The sequence below is a fragment of the Chrysoperla carnea genome, chromosome 2 (assembly GCF_905475395.1).
Source record: "Chrysoperla carnea chromosome 2, inChrCarn1.1, whole genome shotgun sequence".
NCBI lineage: Eukaryota > Metazoa > Arthropoda > Insecta > Neuroptera > Chrysopidae > Chrysoperla > Chrysoperla carnea.
The window spans coordinates 75579199-75592813 of record NC_058338.1 but is presented as its reverse complement, the minus strand read 5'-3'; the positions used below and the strand labels follow the sequence as shown (position 1 = coordinate 75592813).

Genomic DNA, 13615 nt, shown 5'->3' with positions numbered 1-13615 from the left:
AAAGCGTGTATGTGTATGTTGTTTGGTTACACACATCCATGTATTTATTGTACGGAGACACATTCAATAATAATTGTATAAAATGTAAATTGTAAACATTTATATTTAATAACATTTGAGTTATTTATGATTGGGGAAATCATCGTCTTTTAGTGGTTCAGTATTTGCAATTTTGTTATCATTAAGTTTTTTGCAAACACATTAAGTAAATTCAATGAGACTGACAAGACTTGTAGCAGGAAACGGAAATACCGTATGGGGAGATTTTAGACTCATCGATCAAATCGCTAAAGACTGTTTTGTTGATGAATATATAAAGAAAAAGCACGGAGAGTTATGGACCGATAGGGGTGACTCAGGCTGTACCAATTGCTCGATACTTGTGGCCGAAGAATGACCAAAGTAAGACAAAAATATTTTTTAAAGAGAAATTTTGGTTTATATAACGATTACGTTAATAGCTTTTGAGATATCGCATAAAATATTGTACGAAAACTTTTTATTTCGGAGCGATTACAGTGATACCTTGAAAAATACTCATCTAGTAGTTAAATGAGCCTGACAGGTATCGACTAAAGAAAGTGCTCTGTGATACCAGCCCTCATAAAAGATTTTATTTGATATCTCAAAAAATATTCTTCCAATCGACAAAGAGAGCAGATTTTTGTGATTTTTTTATATTTTCGGGTTTGAAAAAATCGAGATAATCATAAAAACATTATTGTTTCGGAATTTGATAAAATTTGGATATGGTACTTACCCAAAAAATAAAAAAATCAGGATCATTTAACGATTACGTAAACTACATAGTCAATGTTTTTCAATAAGATAATCACTGATAAAACTGCCAGAACGCAAATCGAAAACGAAAACGCATCCTTATTGCAGATATAGAGTGTTTTAAGTGAATTTTTCCGTCTATCCAGATGTCACGAGAATCATCGTGCCAAATGGAATAATCTAGTTCAAAAAGTCGAACAAGAGTTTTAATAAAAATTTTTCATATTATTGAAAAAGAGGCAAGCTAAACTTGATAAATTATTGCGATGGTTCAAAATTCGATCTATAATCTTTAACTGAATCAGTCTGTAATGAAATAATTTCCGTTGTGCGGATCACCGAACTTTTCGTTTTTGCCGCCCTAGGCTCAAGCCTACTCAGCCTGCTGGTAAATCCTCCACTGCCAAAACCCCTCCCTTGCGCACGGGCCTGACGTGAATAGATTTTGAGATATCGTTTAAAGTATTGCACGAAATGCTTTTTTCAGAACGATTCTGGAGATATTTCGAAAATATTCATCTAATGAGCATTTATGTCTTGAATTTTACATATGAAATAATGTGTTTGAATTTGCGATTGAACGATAAGTTCCTGAGGTTTCGATTGAAGAAAGTGCTCTTGGATACCCATCGTACACGATTTTTGTCGAGATCTGTAAAAATATTCGTCCAATCGTCAAAGGTAGGCGATTTTTGTATTTTGGGTAAATAATACGCAACAAAATGAAAATGTCCAAGTCGTAGACAGAAAAATTTGTGTGTTTTTTTATTAAAATTTTCTTAAAGCTCTTTGAAAAAAATGGAGACAATAACAAAATAATTTTTTTGTTTTGAAATTTGATGGAATCGAGGTATCATTGCATGAGTAGTTTTTTGAAATATCGTCTAAAAACCCTGTACGAATTTTTTCCCATAGCGATTCTGTGGGTATCTTGAAAATGAGCTTATTTTTTATGTTTTTTTGTCCTAATTATCCTAAATAATCCATAGACATGTTTACATTACGTGACTTTAGATTCGTGTTTGCACCCTGTTTGATGTCCTGCAGTTCTGTACATAGATGTTAAAATTGGTTATTAGGAATTATCCTACGGAACTTTTAAATTTTTACAAGTGATATGACACAATCATACATTTAATCATTTTATAACATGTACAGAACGTTTCAATACATTTTATTAATCATCCCAATGCATGCATTAACTTATCTCAATCACACCATTTTAATCATTATATTAATCTGACTATAAGTTACAGGGCAAAATCGCATCATATTATTGTGACCCATAAAATTGTCATCAGTAACTTTCACTGGATGAAAATACTGCGGGTGTTCATTTTCATTTTAATATATATGGTGGGTTGGTGCTAGTAACTGCTCACTTGCCTACTTTTCGCTGACAATATTTCAGCACCTTATTTATTTTAGAGGCTGAGTGCAGTATACAAGGTCATTTATGTTATTCTATTCGAATCCGCAAAGTAAGGTATACCGTGTACAGCAATGGGGTAGATGACTGATATTGAATTTATGCCACATTACCCATAAAAATGTAAGTAGACTTCATACCATAACCAAAATTTGAAAGTTGAATTAAAATTGATTAAAAAACGAAGATATAAGCATTCAAAGATTTTTGGTGCGCCTTTCTTACTTACAAAACAAAGTTTTATATGTAATCTATATGGCTATACTCAACAATGGCGCCACTTTTGAAGTAACGTCATCTTTGTTTAATTAGGAGTTTCATATTTTGCATGCTTCTAAAGATTATCAAAAAACCAACTTCACTTTTCTCTGTCCGTGCGGTGAGAATTTTTCACCTGAAGTAATAAATAGTATATTACTCATCTAGGGAGCAAAAGTAAAGAATGTCTCAGATTTCATGTTCTTTTTCGGGGGAGACAAAAATGAGATACGTTACATTCTTTACTTGCTATCATAGTGTGTATATTTTTCTCCTCGGCGGAGGCACGGCGGATTATTCTACACGGCGGAGACATGTTTGTCACCCTCAAATTCGCCTCGGGTGACCATGAACATGAGATCTGAGACATTTTATACTGGCACCCGTGGTGTGTATACTATTTTTCTCCCCGGCGGAGACAGAAAGCGGCAACTTGACACTTTTTGCACGGAGGTGAGAAAAAGAATTTAGTCATCAAAACCAATTGAGAAACCTGGGTTGGCTTTAATAAATATAAATGGTGAATATTTATAAATTTTATTTGGATACAAACATTCTGTATATTAATTTACGTAGATATATGCAAATATTATATGTCTTGTATTTACATATTATGATATCAGACATAAATTTTATTTGGATCGTCAACTTCATTAAATTATCTATGAGTTAATGAGCGAATAAAATAAAATCTTAAAGGGTATACACATTGGTGACATAACGAATTCGCGGCTTAGTGGGAGGTTATTCAACATCATTTCATGGATATTTTGGATTTTAGTATTTTTATGTGAATAAATTAAAATTTTTATAGATATCAAAAGTTGGCACGAGTGACGACAAATAATTTCGTCACCTTAACTTTTTGTGCTCATAAGGAAAAAATTTAAAACGTTAACCAGTTTTAAATTTATTCCATTTCTCATTATATGAAGTTCAAGGTTATGACTTTGCTATACAGTACAAATAGTTTAAAAAAACTTTCCTTGCTTCGAAAATTACATATTATATAGGTACTATAAATATTATCTATCCTAACCTTCAGGTACAAAAGCAATATCAAAGCCCAAAGTACTGTGAGGTATAATCAGTGGCGGATTTACCAGCAGGCTGAGTAGGCTGGAGCCTAGGGCGGCAAATTTTAAGGGGCGGCAAATTTAGTTCATAAATTTTTTATTTCGATTGACAAAATTTAGAAAAAATTATAATACACACACAAAATACGAATTTCAAAAATTATAGAGGAATTAAAATATTCAACAAAAACCGAAATATAGTCCTATATACAGTGCTAAATAATAAATATCTCAAAATCTCTGCATAAACAATTGCTAAACGCTTTTGATTATAATGTAATCGAGTTAATCGTATCAAAAGAATATACAAGAGAGAAGAAAAAAAGACAACCAAAAAGAAAACAAAGATTCGATGAAACACCCGATGAAGATATTGGAATAGCTGCGAGTGATTACTTCAGGGTTAACACATTTCTCGTTGTCATAGACAGACTCATATCCGAGTTAGCAAAACGACAAGAGGCTTATCACGGATTTAACGAGAAATTTTCATTTCTTACCAAAATAAGTGAGTTGTTACCATCAGTTCTGACGGAAAAAGCCAGTTTTTTAGAAAAAATGTATCCTAATGATTTAGAAACAGACTTAGTTCAGGAATGCGTACACTTTCAAAGCTACCTTTCATCTGAAAGAATTTCAATAAAACCAATTTCTGGATCATTAAAAAGTCTGTCTTTATTCCTGCGAGATCAGAATCTAGGAAGCATTTATCCAAACTTGGATATAGTACTTCGTATGGCTCTTTGTACACCAGCGACAAATTGTTCTGGTGAAAGAAGCTTCTCTTGCTTGAAGAGAGTAAAGAACTACCTCCGATCGACTTTAAGTCAAGAAAAGCTAAACGCTTTAGCTCTCTTGTGCATAGAGTCAGAGCTAATAAACAAGATTTCGTACGACGATATAATAAATGATTTTGCGAATTCAAAGTGTCGCAAAATAGTATTGTAATGCTTTTATAATTTGACTTGAATTATAATACTAACAAATAATTAAGAAAGGATATATTTATTGTGTTGTTTTGTAACTGTCAGTGTAATAATAAATATTTATCAACGTTCGCCAAATCTAGATTTTTTGTGTAAGCTTCATTCCTATTACATAAGTATTGTATAGTTTTAACACATACCTTAACTTACTTTAAAATTGGTACATGTTTGAGATATTTTTTGCATAAAATATTGTTTTTTGATAATTCTTTGCTGTAAAAATAATCAAGGATCTAACACGGTACCATAGTTCTCGATGATACTAACCATACGGGAAAAGTTGATGTAATGAGGATAATGGAGCACAAATCATAAAGTTGCAATTTTATTGATAGATAATTGATATGATTGTGAACTAAGATATCAAAACTTAGAGGCGGCAAAAATTGAATAGCCTACGGGCGGCAAATCTCTAAATCCGCCACTGGGTATAATTAATTAAAATTTATGCAAAAATACACGGGCTTTTATCTTTGTTCAATTTTATCGGAAATGGTTTATGAATTCAAAATTGGCACCTTCATCTATAGTAAAGAGCATTTTGGTGTATTAAATAGCACTAAAAATGTATTTTTTGGTTGAATTTCCATTTCATTTTCAATTTAGGGAGATATACATACATAGGGGGAAAATAAATTTAGGGAGATATACACATATAAGGGAAAATAAATTAAGGAAAATATATATCGTCCAAACCTTCTTATTTGCGGCATATTTACCATTAAAAAATATATTTAAATGTCGTTAAAAAATATATCTATCCCATAGGAACAGTGCATTTAATTATAATAATTTAATTATAATAACAAATTCCAATAATTTTTTATCATAAGTTTATTTTTACATGAAAAATATTATTTCTGAAATAATACCAGAACAACTGCTAAATGAGAAATAATCGGCAGGTCTCCTATTATTTAACAATTTTCCATCATTTCCAAAAATGAAACCATTCGATGTCATGCGCTTATTTAATGCCAACTAAAATAAAAAAAAGTAGGCATGTGGTTAATTTAGCGAGAAATTATCTGATCAAAAAAACCAAAAATCATGTCCAATATTTTTTAAATATACATTTGACAAAAACATCAAAAACAAAATCGTCGATTTTTTATATTTTGTGTGTGTAAATGTAGGAAAAGTGTGTAGCAACATGTAGCCTGTAGATACTGTGTTAATCCCAATAAAATCATTCTTCAGACTTTTGAATGATAAACAACTTTTGTTCGAAACATTTTTCATTGAATAGATTTTCTGCAAACCGAAATTCAAGCATTGGCATAAATCTCGCAAATACAGGATAAACAATTAACTATTTACGTTATTGTTCAAATCTGAATTTTATAAATTACGAAGAGGTTCCACAAATAATTGAGTCAGTTACAAATAACAGTAGTGACGAAGAGGTAACGGCCTCATATCTAGAAGAGTCAGGTTCGTTTCCTGGCTAGATACTACGTAATTTTTTCTCTTCTTTCTATTTGTTTAAACCAAAATAATCGTTGCGTTAATCTATTGAAGTGTAGAGTCTCGCTTTCATATGTTATATGGTGTAATGTATTAATATAGAAAAAAACTATTAAAATATCCTGCATAAGGGGCTTTAACTTATATAAAATATACAAAAACAAAAAAAGAAACAAATTAACGTTTGGTTATAAAAATATGAATTTAAGAACATGTTTATTATTTGATGAAAAACAATACTTACGACATCACGTTTCTCAATTTGAACTTCAATCCTGTAACTATTATCTGGATCGATCATAATTGGTCTATTAAACATAATCGGTAAAAATGTGTCTAAAATAATATATAACTTAGGAGTATCGAAGCACTTTTCGGAACGAAAACATATCGTGCCTTCTTTTTCATCTATCAATGTTAACGTTACATTTGATTTATAATTTATCATATTTGCGTAGAACACGATGCCAACAATAACTCCAGGCCGAATAAACTTAAACTGATCTTTAAATAATGTCTGCTGATTCGGCGGCAAATTGTGTTGTTTACAAATAAATTTTAAATGACATTCTAACGATCTTTTATTACTGCATCTAGGTATCTCCGTAGAATTGGTATTTGATGCTATATCTAAAGAAAATTTTTTAATTTTATCATAGTCTAATATGTCACTCCGCATTGGCCCACTTGTAAATTCTTTAAATGTCATTAATGAGAAACGTATTAAATCGAGTGCTGAACCTAAAACAAAACGTTGATTTTCTGGTTTTACTGGCAATTGTTTTCTAACACATTCAGCTATTGACCAATATATAATTGCTTGAAATAATTTCGATTCGAAGACTTGTAGTGTGTCACGTTCTAATACAGCAATCAAAGTATCCAAATCTATATCCGTAAAGCTGTTAGAAACCAATGCATCTGATATATTTTTATCAAGCATATCGAAACAAAATGTTGCTAATTCTGGTTCATCGTATAGACGAGCTTGTTTTAGCAAAAAAAACACATTATCGCTGGTTAAATTCTTTTTCAAATACTCGATACAATGATTTTTTAATTCTGTAACATTATATTTTTTTGCTGCATAAAAAGTACTCATCACTGTTTCTACATTTACTTGTACTTCTTTTGTATAGAAAAAATCAAGTAATGCCAAAAATGAAGCTGGTTCTATGTCAGATATCTTAATTTCTTTAGAATTTGTTCGTAAACTACCAAAAAACATTTTATTAAATACATCACTGTCAACGGATAAAACAAATTTATGAGCTGGAATTCGATGTCGAACTTTTTTATTTCCAACAATAAAATGAATGTCTGCTTGCTCTTGATTGTTATACAGATAATTGGAAGATCCTTTGGGGTCTTTGTTTGTTGAATCCATTACGTAAATTAAACTTTTTATTAACAAAATAATAAAACTAGCACTATTGTAAAAAATTAAATTGTAAATAATTTCATATTACCCTACCTATATTTTTCCAATGATAGTTTTGAATACTTAGTTTCTACTGATACGACCAAGTCTATGCATTGATAAGTCTAGGATAAGATAAGGATTGTCGTTAAGTATCTCAAATTAGCTAGCTGTATTCACCTTAAATGAACAAAACTTAAAAATTTCAAATATTTTGCAAACATCGATATAGATAAATGAACCCTACTTTGGTGGAATAAAAGGAAACTGTGGTAATATGCCAGCTAATACTTGATGACATCATACAGTTTTAATATTACACATAGGTCGAGGTTCGAACATATTCCGCAGCGTTCACTCTTTTTTAAAAGTCACACACTTTGCAAATTTAGCGAAACTATACAAAGATAATCTTGGAGGTAGGTGGATAGAATTTGGTGCAAATTGGCAGATAGGTCTATCGTCACCTATCTGTCTATTTTTGCTTTACATTCATGTTGGAAAAGCATCCTCGAAACTATTTAAAATTTGGGGTTTTTATCCCCTCCCTGATTGAAGATACGAAATCGAGCTTTGCTTCACAAAACAACAGATAGGACGATATCTTTGTTTGGCATTAAAATCCTGATACGATCATCCCGCACGGATTTTTCCCGTGCATCTTCCGATCTATTACTTTCAATCGATTAAGAATTATTATGACTTATAATTGCAGAACTTATAAAATATGACCAAGCTGTAGTGGGGAGAATTTTTGGAAGACAGATCAGTATTTTATTAAAGTAAAGAAGCAATTGTCCATATTCGAGTGGTAAGAAGATATTTATTCTTATGTAATGTAATTTATCTTTATAAAATAGCCTTTAAATTTGTGTCTTCTTTATAGTCTAGAAGACGACCCCGAGTTACAATTATTGTAAAAATATCAAAATATAATTTATAAACCTTTACTTAAAATTACGCTTGTGGTTATTAAACCAACAGGATAAACGACTGATTACATCAAAACAATAGTATTATTTTGTTCATTGTTTAAAAATGTTTATTAGAGTATTATTATTAATCAATGAAAAAAATAAATTAAACAAAGCATTAACTAAATAATAATGTTTAATCATCTATAACCCTTTACAAAAGATTTATTTTATCTGATACAATTTAGACAAAATTGTGTATATAATAGCTAGTTGTATCATTATTTGCAGAATTATTATTTATCAATATAAATATTTATCTATACTTAATTACCTTCAAGAAAGTTAAGACCCTAATCAGATAATGTGCAAAATATGTGATTCTCTACACTCGAATTCGGCTTTTGCATCTACAAACTTTTTTTTCCTTGCACCCACCATGCCTTGTACAAAAAAAAGTAGTAGTTTGCAACCTTCTCAGTTCTTATTCCTTGATCCTTGCATTGCTTTAAGTTATTCCTAAATTCAACAAATGATAATGTTGACAGTTATTTTTAACCCACGAACCAAAAAAGGGGTGTTATAAGTTTGTCCACTATGTGTGTGTGTGTCTGTCTGTGGCATCGCAGCGCCTAAACGAATGAACTGATTTTAATTTTTTGTTTCGTTTGAAGCACAGATTATAATTTATTACATAAAAAACTAAAATCTGTGGTTTGAAGGGTAATTTATTGGAGAGTGTTTTTGGCTATGTTTCAAGTGCGAGTTTAGGGTTCCGTACCCGGAACAATTAAAAAATAAACCCTGATTCTCAAAATCTGTTCAGTTTGAAGAAGCCTCTTATGAAAAAGGTGATTTAATGGAGAGTGTTCTAAGATGTGTTTCAAGTACAAGTTTAGTTTAGTACCCGAAAAATTTGTCGGGGGGTTTGTTAAATTTTGCAAATTTCATTGTCCCTAACAAATTTATCCTAATTGAACGAGACTAATTTTTAAAAAAATACTTAAAATAATAACTCGCATAACTGTATAAAAACCAAAAAAATTTTAGAATGTTGAAATTTTAGATTTAGAACTTGGTTGTAACATTTAGTTTTGCACCTCCCCTTATTTACTTCCTTGTACGTAAAATATAGAAAATTTTCGATAAATAATTAGCTGCATCTAGCCGTAATAAGAACTGAGTGCTAGATTGCTAGATAATGCTCAATAGGCCTTTTCATCATGTTATAAGCGCAAGTGCAGGGTTTATTTTTTCGTACTGACAGCAATAAGTACGACTAAGATAGAAGATATTTGTTACTCATTTTATCACATTGTTTATAAATCATTTAGTACGAAACAAAAGTGAATCGTGATTTTAAAATGAAAAGCCCTATTAGTACTGGTGGCATCATAAACATAGCCAATTACTTATCTGCATCGGCAATCTATTTTTTTTTAAGATGCATGGGATACCGGTACTAACTGAGCGCAACAGACGCTCAATTCTGCAGTCATTAACCCGCAGACGTAGACGCAGTCATTAGCCCACGATCTTTAGTGCTAGAATGAATCGCGTTCGGAGATCTAACGGAAAAATTTCATGTAAATCGTGGAATTAATGCTATCTACATCTATAATATTATTAATTATCTACCAAAGCTATACACCAAATCTGGTAGATTTATCACGCAACGTTAGATGGCACTACCGTATAAGAAATGCAGTATGTATCCCTTACCATAGTGGGCAGTGTGTTTATTTTTATTCTTCAAATGTCATCACATGTGATAAATATGTAACTATTTTTATTTTTTACAAAAATGTTTTTACGAACTTTATCAAATCGTCTTTACATTACAAATATTCATAAATACAGTTTGGCAGTATTTCCTAATCTGATTACACAATTAAATAACAAATTTGCTACTTTTGATATAAATCAAACTTCAGTGTCAGATAAACCAGTTAAGAAAAAAACAGTCCCTGTTCCTAAAATAACATTAATCTTACCTGAAAACAATGTGTCGATTACAACAATTGAAGAAGCTACAAAAATATCTAGGAGGCGTGATTTAAAACTAGTGAAAATTATTGATTTGGATACGAAAACTGACCGACCTGTGTATAAGTTAATGACTGGGGCTGAATATCTAGCCGAAGATTTAAAACGGCGGGCTGAACGCAAAGCTAGCAAACAAGATTCGTATATTAAGGGTGAAAAATTGTTGACAGTTAGTCATAAAATATCTGATCATGATTTGAATTCGAGAATAAGGAATATTGAAAAGTGGTTGGCAAAACCTTATGAGGTTAGGGTGGTAATTAATGGTGAAGCTAGTAATATGTCCGCTGCTGTAAGTTTTCATTTCTTGCATATAAAAATCCTAAAATATAATTAGATTTTCTTTTATAGGAAACGATATACGAAAAACTTGTAAAACAGTTACAAACAGCTCGATTCGTACAAAAACGACAAAAGGGCAGTGATATACGCTTTCAAATTTTACCACCAAAACGTGATAAAGGTTCAGATAGTAGTAGCAGCAATAGTAATAAAAATTCTGATAATAAAAACTTATGACAACTAAAGAAAATCGTCAATTTTAGTTTAGTATGCTCTAGCGTATTACTTTTAAAATATGTTTTGTGGTATCGATTTTTAAAAACGTCGAATCCTGAACAATCCTTATCCGAAAAAATGAATACTTATTATTATAGCTTTCTGCTGTTTTGTTTACTGAACATACGCTAATTTTGTTTTAGATTTTTAAGTCTTTTTTTGCATTTTTTGGTTAAAACTTAAGACTTAAACGTACTGAGGAATTTGCTACGGAAAGTTTTTTTATTGCTCTGATTATTGCGTTTTACAGGTGAAGCTATGAAGCAAGTCTTGTGGTACGGAAAATCGCGTGTAAACGTGGCCTTAAGAATTTAGCTAGATTGCTTCTACCTAACACAGTGTATATGTTAAGGGCATCTATTATAGCTAGATTGGTTCGTAACTGCATTCAAAGGCTGCATTTACAAAGTCGGGAGAGAGAACGTATGTAATAAGGACGTAAACTCGAGTGGAGAGGATAGCAGGAAAAAAGGCGCCCATCTGGGCAAGGTCTAGTCCTCTCGGTCGTTGCGCACTTTTTACTGTGCATCAGGCTGTCTTTTGTTTTCAATTTATTGAAAGTGAAATTATGTTTTCAATCACTTAGACAGCCTGATGCGCGGTACAAAGCACGCAATGACCGATGACTAGAGCCCGCCCAGATAGGCGCCTCAAATTCAGCCACGGGCGCTTATAGCTCGGTATAGGGAGTATTATATCTTTATTATATATGTTCTTGGTCGGGAGTTATAACTTATCTATTAACCACGGCTTAAGATGTAGCAAGTAATCTAGTTAGAACAACTTTTGGGAGAAATTCTAACCACCAAAAAAGGAAACAATTCTTTGATGTATGTTATTTTTTATTGCATATAAGTTGCTCGATTCAGAGAATTTGTGTTTCAAAAGGCCATCGATTTTTGTTTTTCGTTCTAGTCAGGTTTCCGTTTTATTAGTCAGGATTCCATTTTATAGAAACAGGAAATTTAAGAGAAATTAATATTTCAACGAAAATCTAGTAAAATTATAAAAGTTTTGGGTTAAAATCTAATTTAATTTGTATTAAACATGCATTTTTACGCGTCTGCGGGTATGATGCAGAGCATCCATTTTAAAAAGGCGCATAATATCAACTAAGTGTTTTCTAACCAGGGACACGAATTAAATTGGGCAAGAAATAAAGATCGATCACAAATTTATATTAATTCTACGTTTAAAATTTATTTTGAAAAATTTGTACATACTAAATTTAACATAAATAAAATTTGTTTTAATTATACACAATTCATAATTCGATTGATTTACCTAAAAATATTTGTTTTAAAAATAAATAATTGTTTTTATTATTTTTGTCCATTTTTTGTGGATATGTTTATTGTTTTTTTAAATATTTTTTTCTTTGACGTTTCAAAAAACACGAAAACGTATAAAAAGATACTTAGTACATAACACTTATCTAAATTTTTATAAAAAACTATTTTTTTTTTCATACTTATTCTGCAAAATTTATTGAAATTATTTTTTTCCTTTAAACATTCAATTGAAAGGAGTTTCATTTTTGTATGATATTTTTAATTATTATCAATTGTTTTTTTGTTTTAAAAGCTAACTACAATATTTAGCTTGAATGAATTTTGAAAGATTTGTTGTTGCTTTTGAAATGAACTTTTCGATTTTTTCAGGGAGTGCGGTATCCGTGAAATTTTCTGACTTTATATTATTAGGATGCGTTTTATAATTAATTTTACCAAAATAATTCGCTTTTTCAAATGCATACGCATTTCATTTAGTAGAAAGGGAAATTTTTGAGTAGATAATAAGAACATTAGTGATCTTTAAACTATTTGTACTACTGAAATAAGTTTTTAAACGCTAAATGTTGATGTTAATTTTCGCATGCCCCCATTTGATGTCGTATGATGTAAAAAATTAACGGGATTAAAATGGTAAAAGGGTTCTTTTTGAAAATTTTATAGAAATGTTTTTTGCACCAAAAGCTAAGAGAGGTGTCAAAACTTTTCGAAACTTTTTAACATGATCATGCGAACTATCTTCAAGAACATGTCAATTCACAATTTAATTTATTATAAGGAAATTATTACTTATGTTTTGATTTGAAAAATGTAAAAATAATTGCAGTAAACTAAATCATTGATTTGTTGTACGCCATTTTTTGTTATTCATTTGATGTGGATTTGAAAACATTCATTTTTAACTAGACATCCATTTTTAACCACAAGACAATTTAATCCACTAGACAAAACATTCATTTTTAACTAGAATTCTATAATTATTGTAACTTATTGATTGTCGAATTTGGCTTCTAAGTGTATATTTTACAATTCTTTGATGTCCAATTCCAAGTCAAAATTTTGTAATTAGCTTTAGAAAACATAGTTAATTCTTATAAAAATTTACTTATTATCGACATAATTGTATTTCAAAATCTTCTTGTATATAATATTTACACCATGTACACTCGTATTTTTATTCATTGTCGTTAATTATGGTGGCCCCCATGTCGGCGTTAGTGGATCTCGATATACTTCGTTGTCTAATTTCCACCAGAATCTAATTAGTTTTAAATGTCAATAATACTGCGGTATCACTTTTTTCCAAGTGTATACACTTAAATATTTTCTCTACTCAACAGCGTTTTTGCAAATAAGACGACATAATTGTGCAACTTATTCAATTTAAGG

The 13615-nt window shown here is 30.6% G+C and overlaps 3 protein-coding genes across 5 annotated transcripts in view; 1 reads left to right on the top strand and 2 right to left on the bottom strand.

Moving 5' to 3' along the window:
* Positions 1-5369: 5369 nt before the first annotated feature.
* Positions 5370-7420, bottom strand: LOC123292927 (BTB/POZ domain-containing protein 2-like). Its single transcript, XM_044873641.1, has 2 exons — positions 6241-7420; positions 5370-5510 (listed from the first exon to the last, which is right to left on the bottom strand). Exons 1-2 carry the CDS (start codon positions 7381-7383, stop codon positions 5370-5372), a joined length of 1284 nt encoding a protein of 427 aa, XP_044729576.1. The 5' UTR covers positions 7384-7420.
* Positions 7421-10076: 2656 nt separating this feature from the next.
* Positions 10077-12153, top strand: LOC123291983 (translation initiation factor IF-3). The gene is made up of 2 exons (XM_044872478.1): positions 10077-10668; positions 10728-12153. Exons 1-2 carry the CDS (start codon positions 10135-10137, stop codon positions 10893-10895), a joined length of 702 nt encoding a protein of 233 aa, XP_044728413.1. The 5' UTR covers positions 10077-10134; the 3' UTR covers positions 10896-12153.
* A 983-nt stretch (positions 12154-13136) lies between these two features.
* LOC123293931 (spondin-1-like) overlaps positions 13137-13615 on the bottom strand; it is a 379414-nt gene continuing 378935 nt past the window's right edge. The window contains exon 14 of one of the 3 annotated variants that reach the window (XM_044874928.1): positions 13137-13467. In XM_044874928.1, coding sequence (XP_044730863.1) covers positions 13418-13467 — 50 coding nt within the window. In that variant the 3' untranslated portion in view covers positions 13137-13417. Of the gene's footprint in view, positions 13485-13615 lie in introns of all 3 variants that reach the window. The other 2 variants (XM_044874929.1, XM_044874931.1) reach the window with 2 other exon arrangements.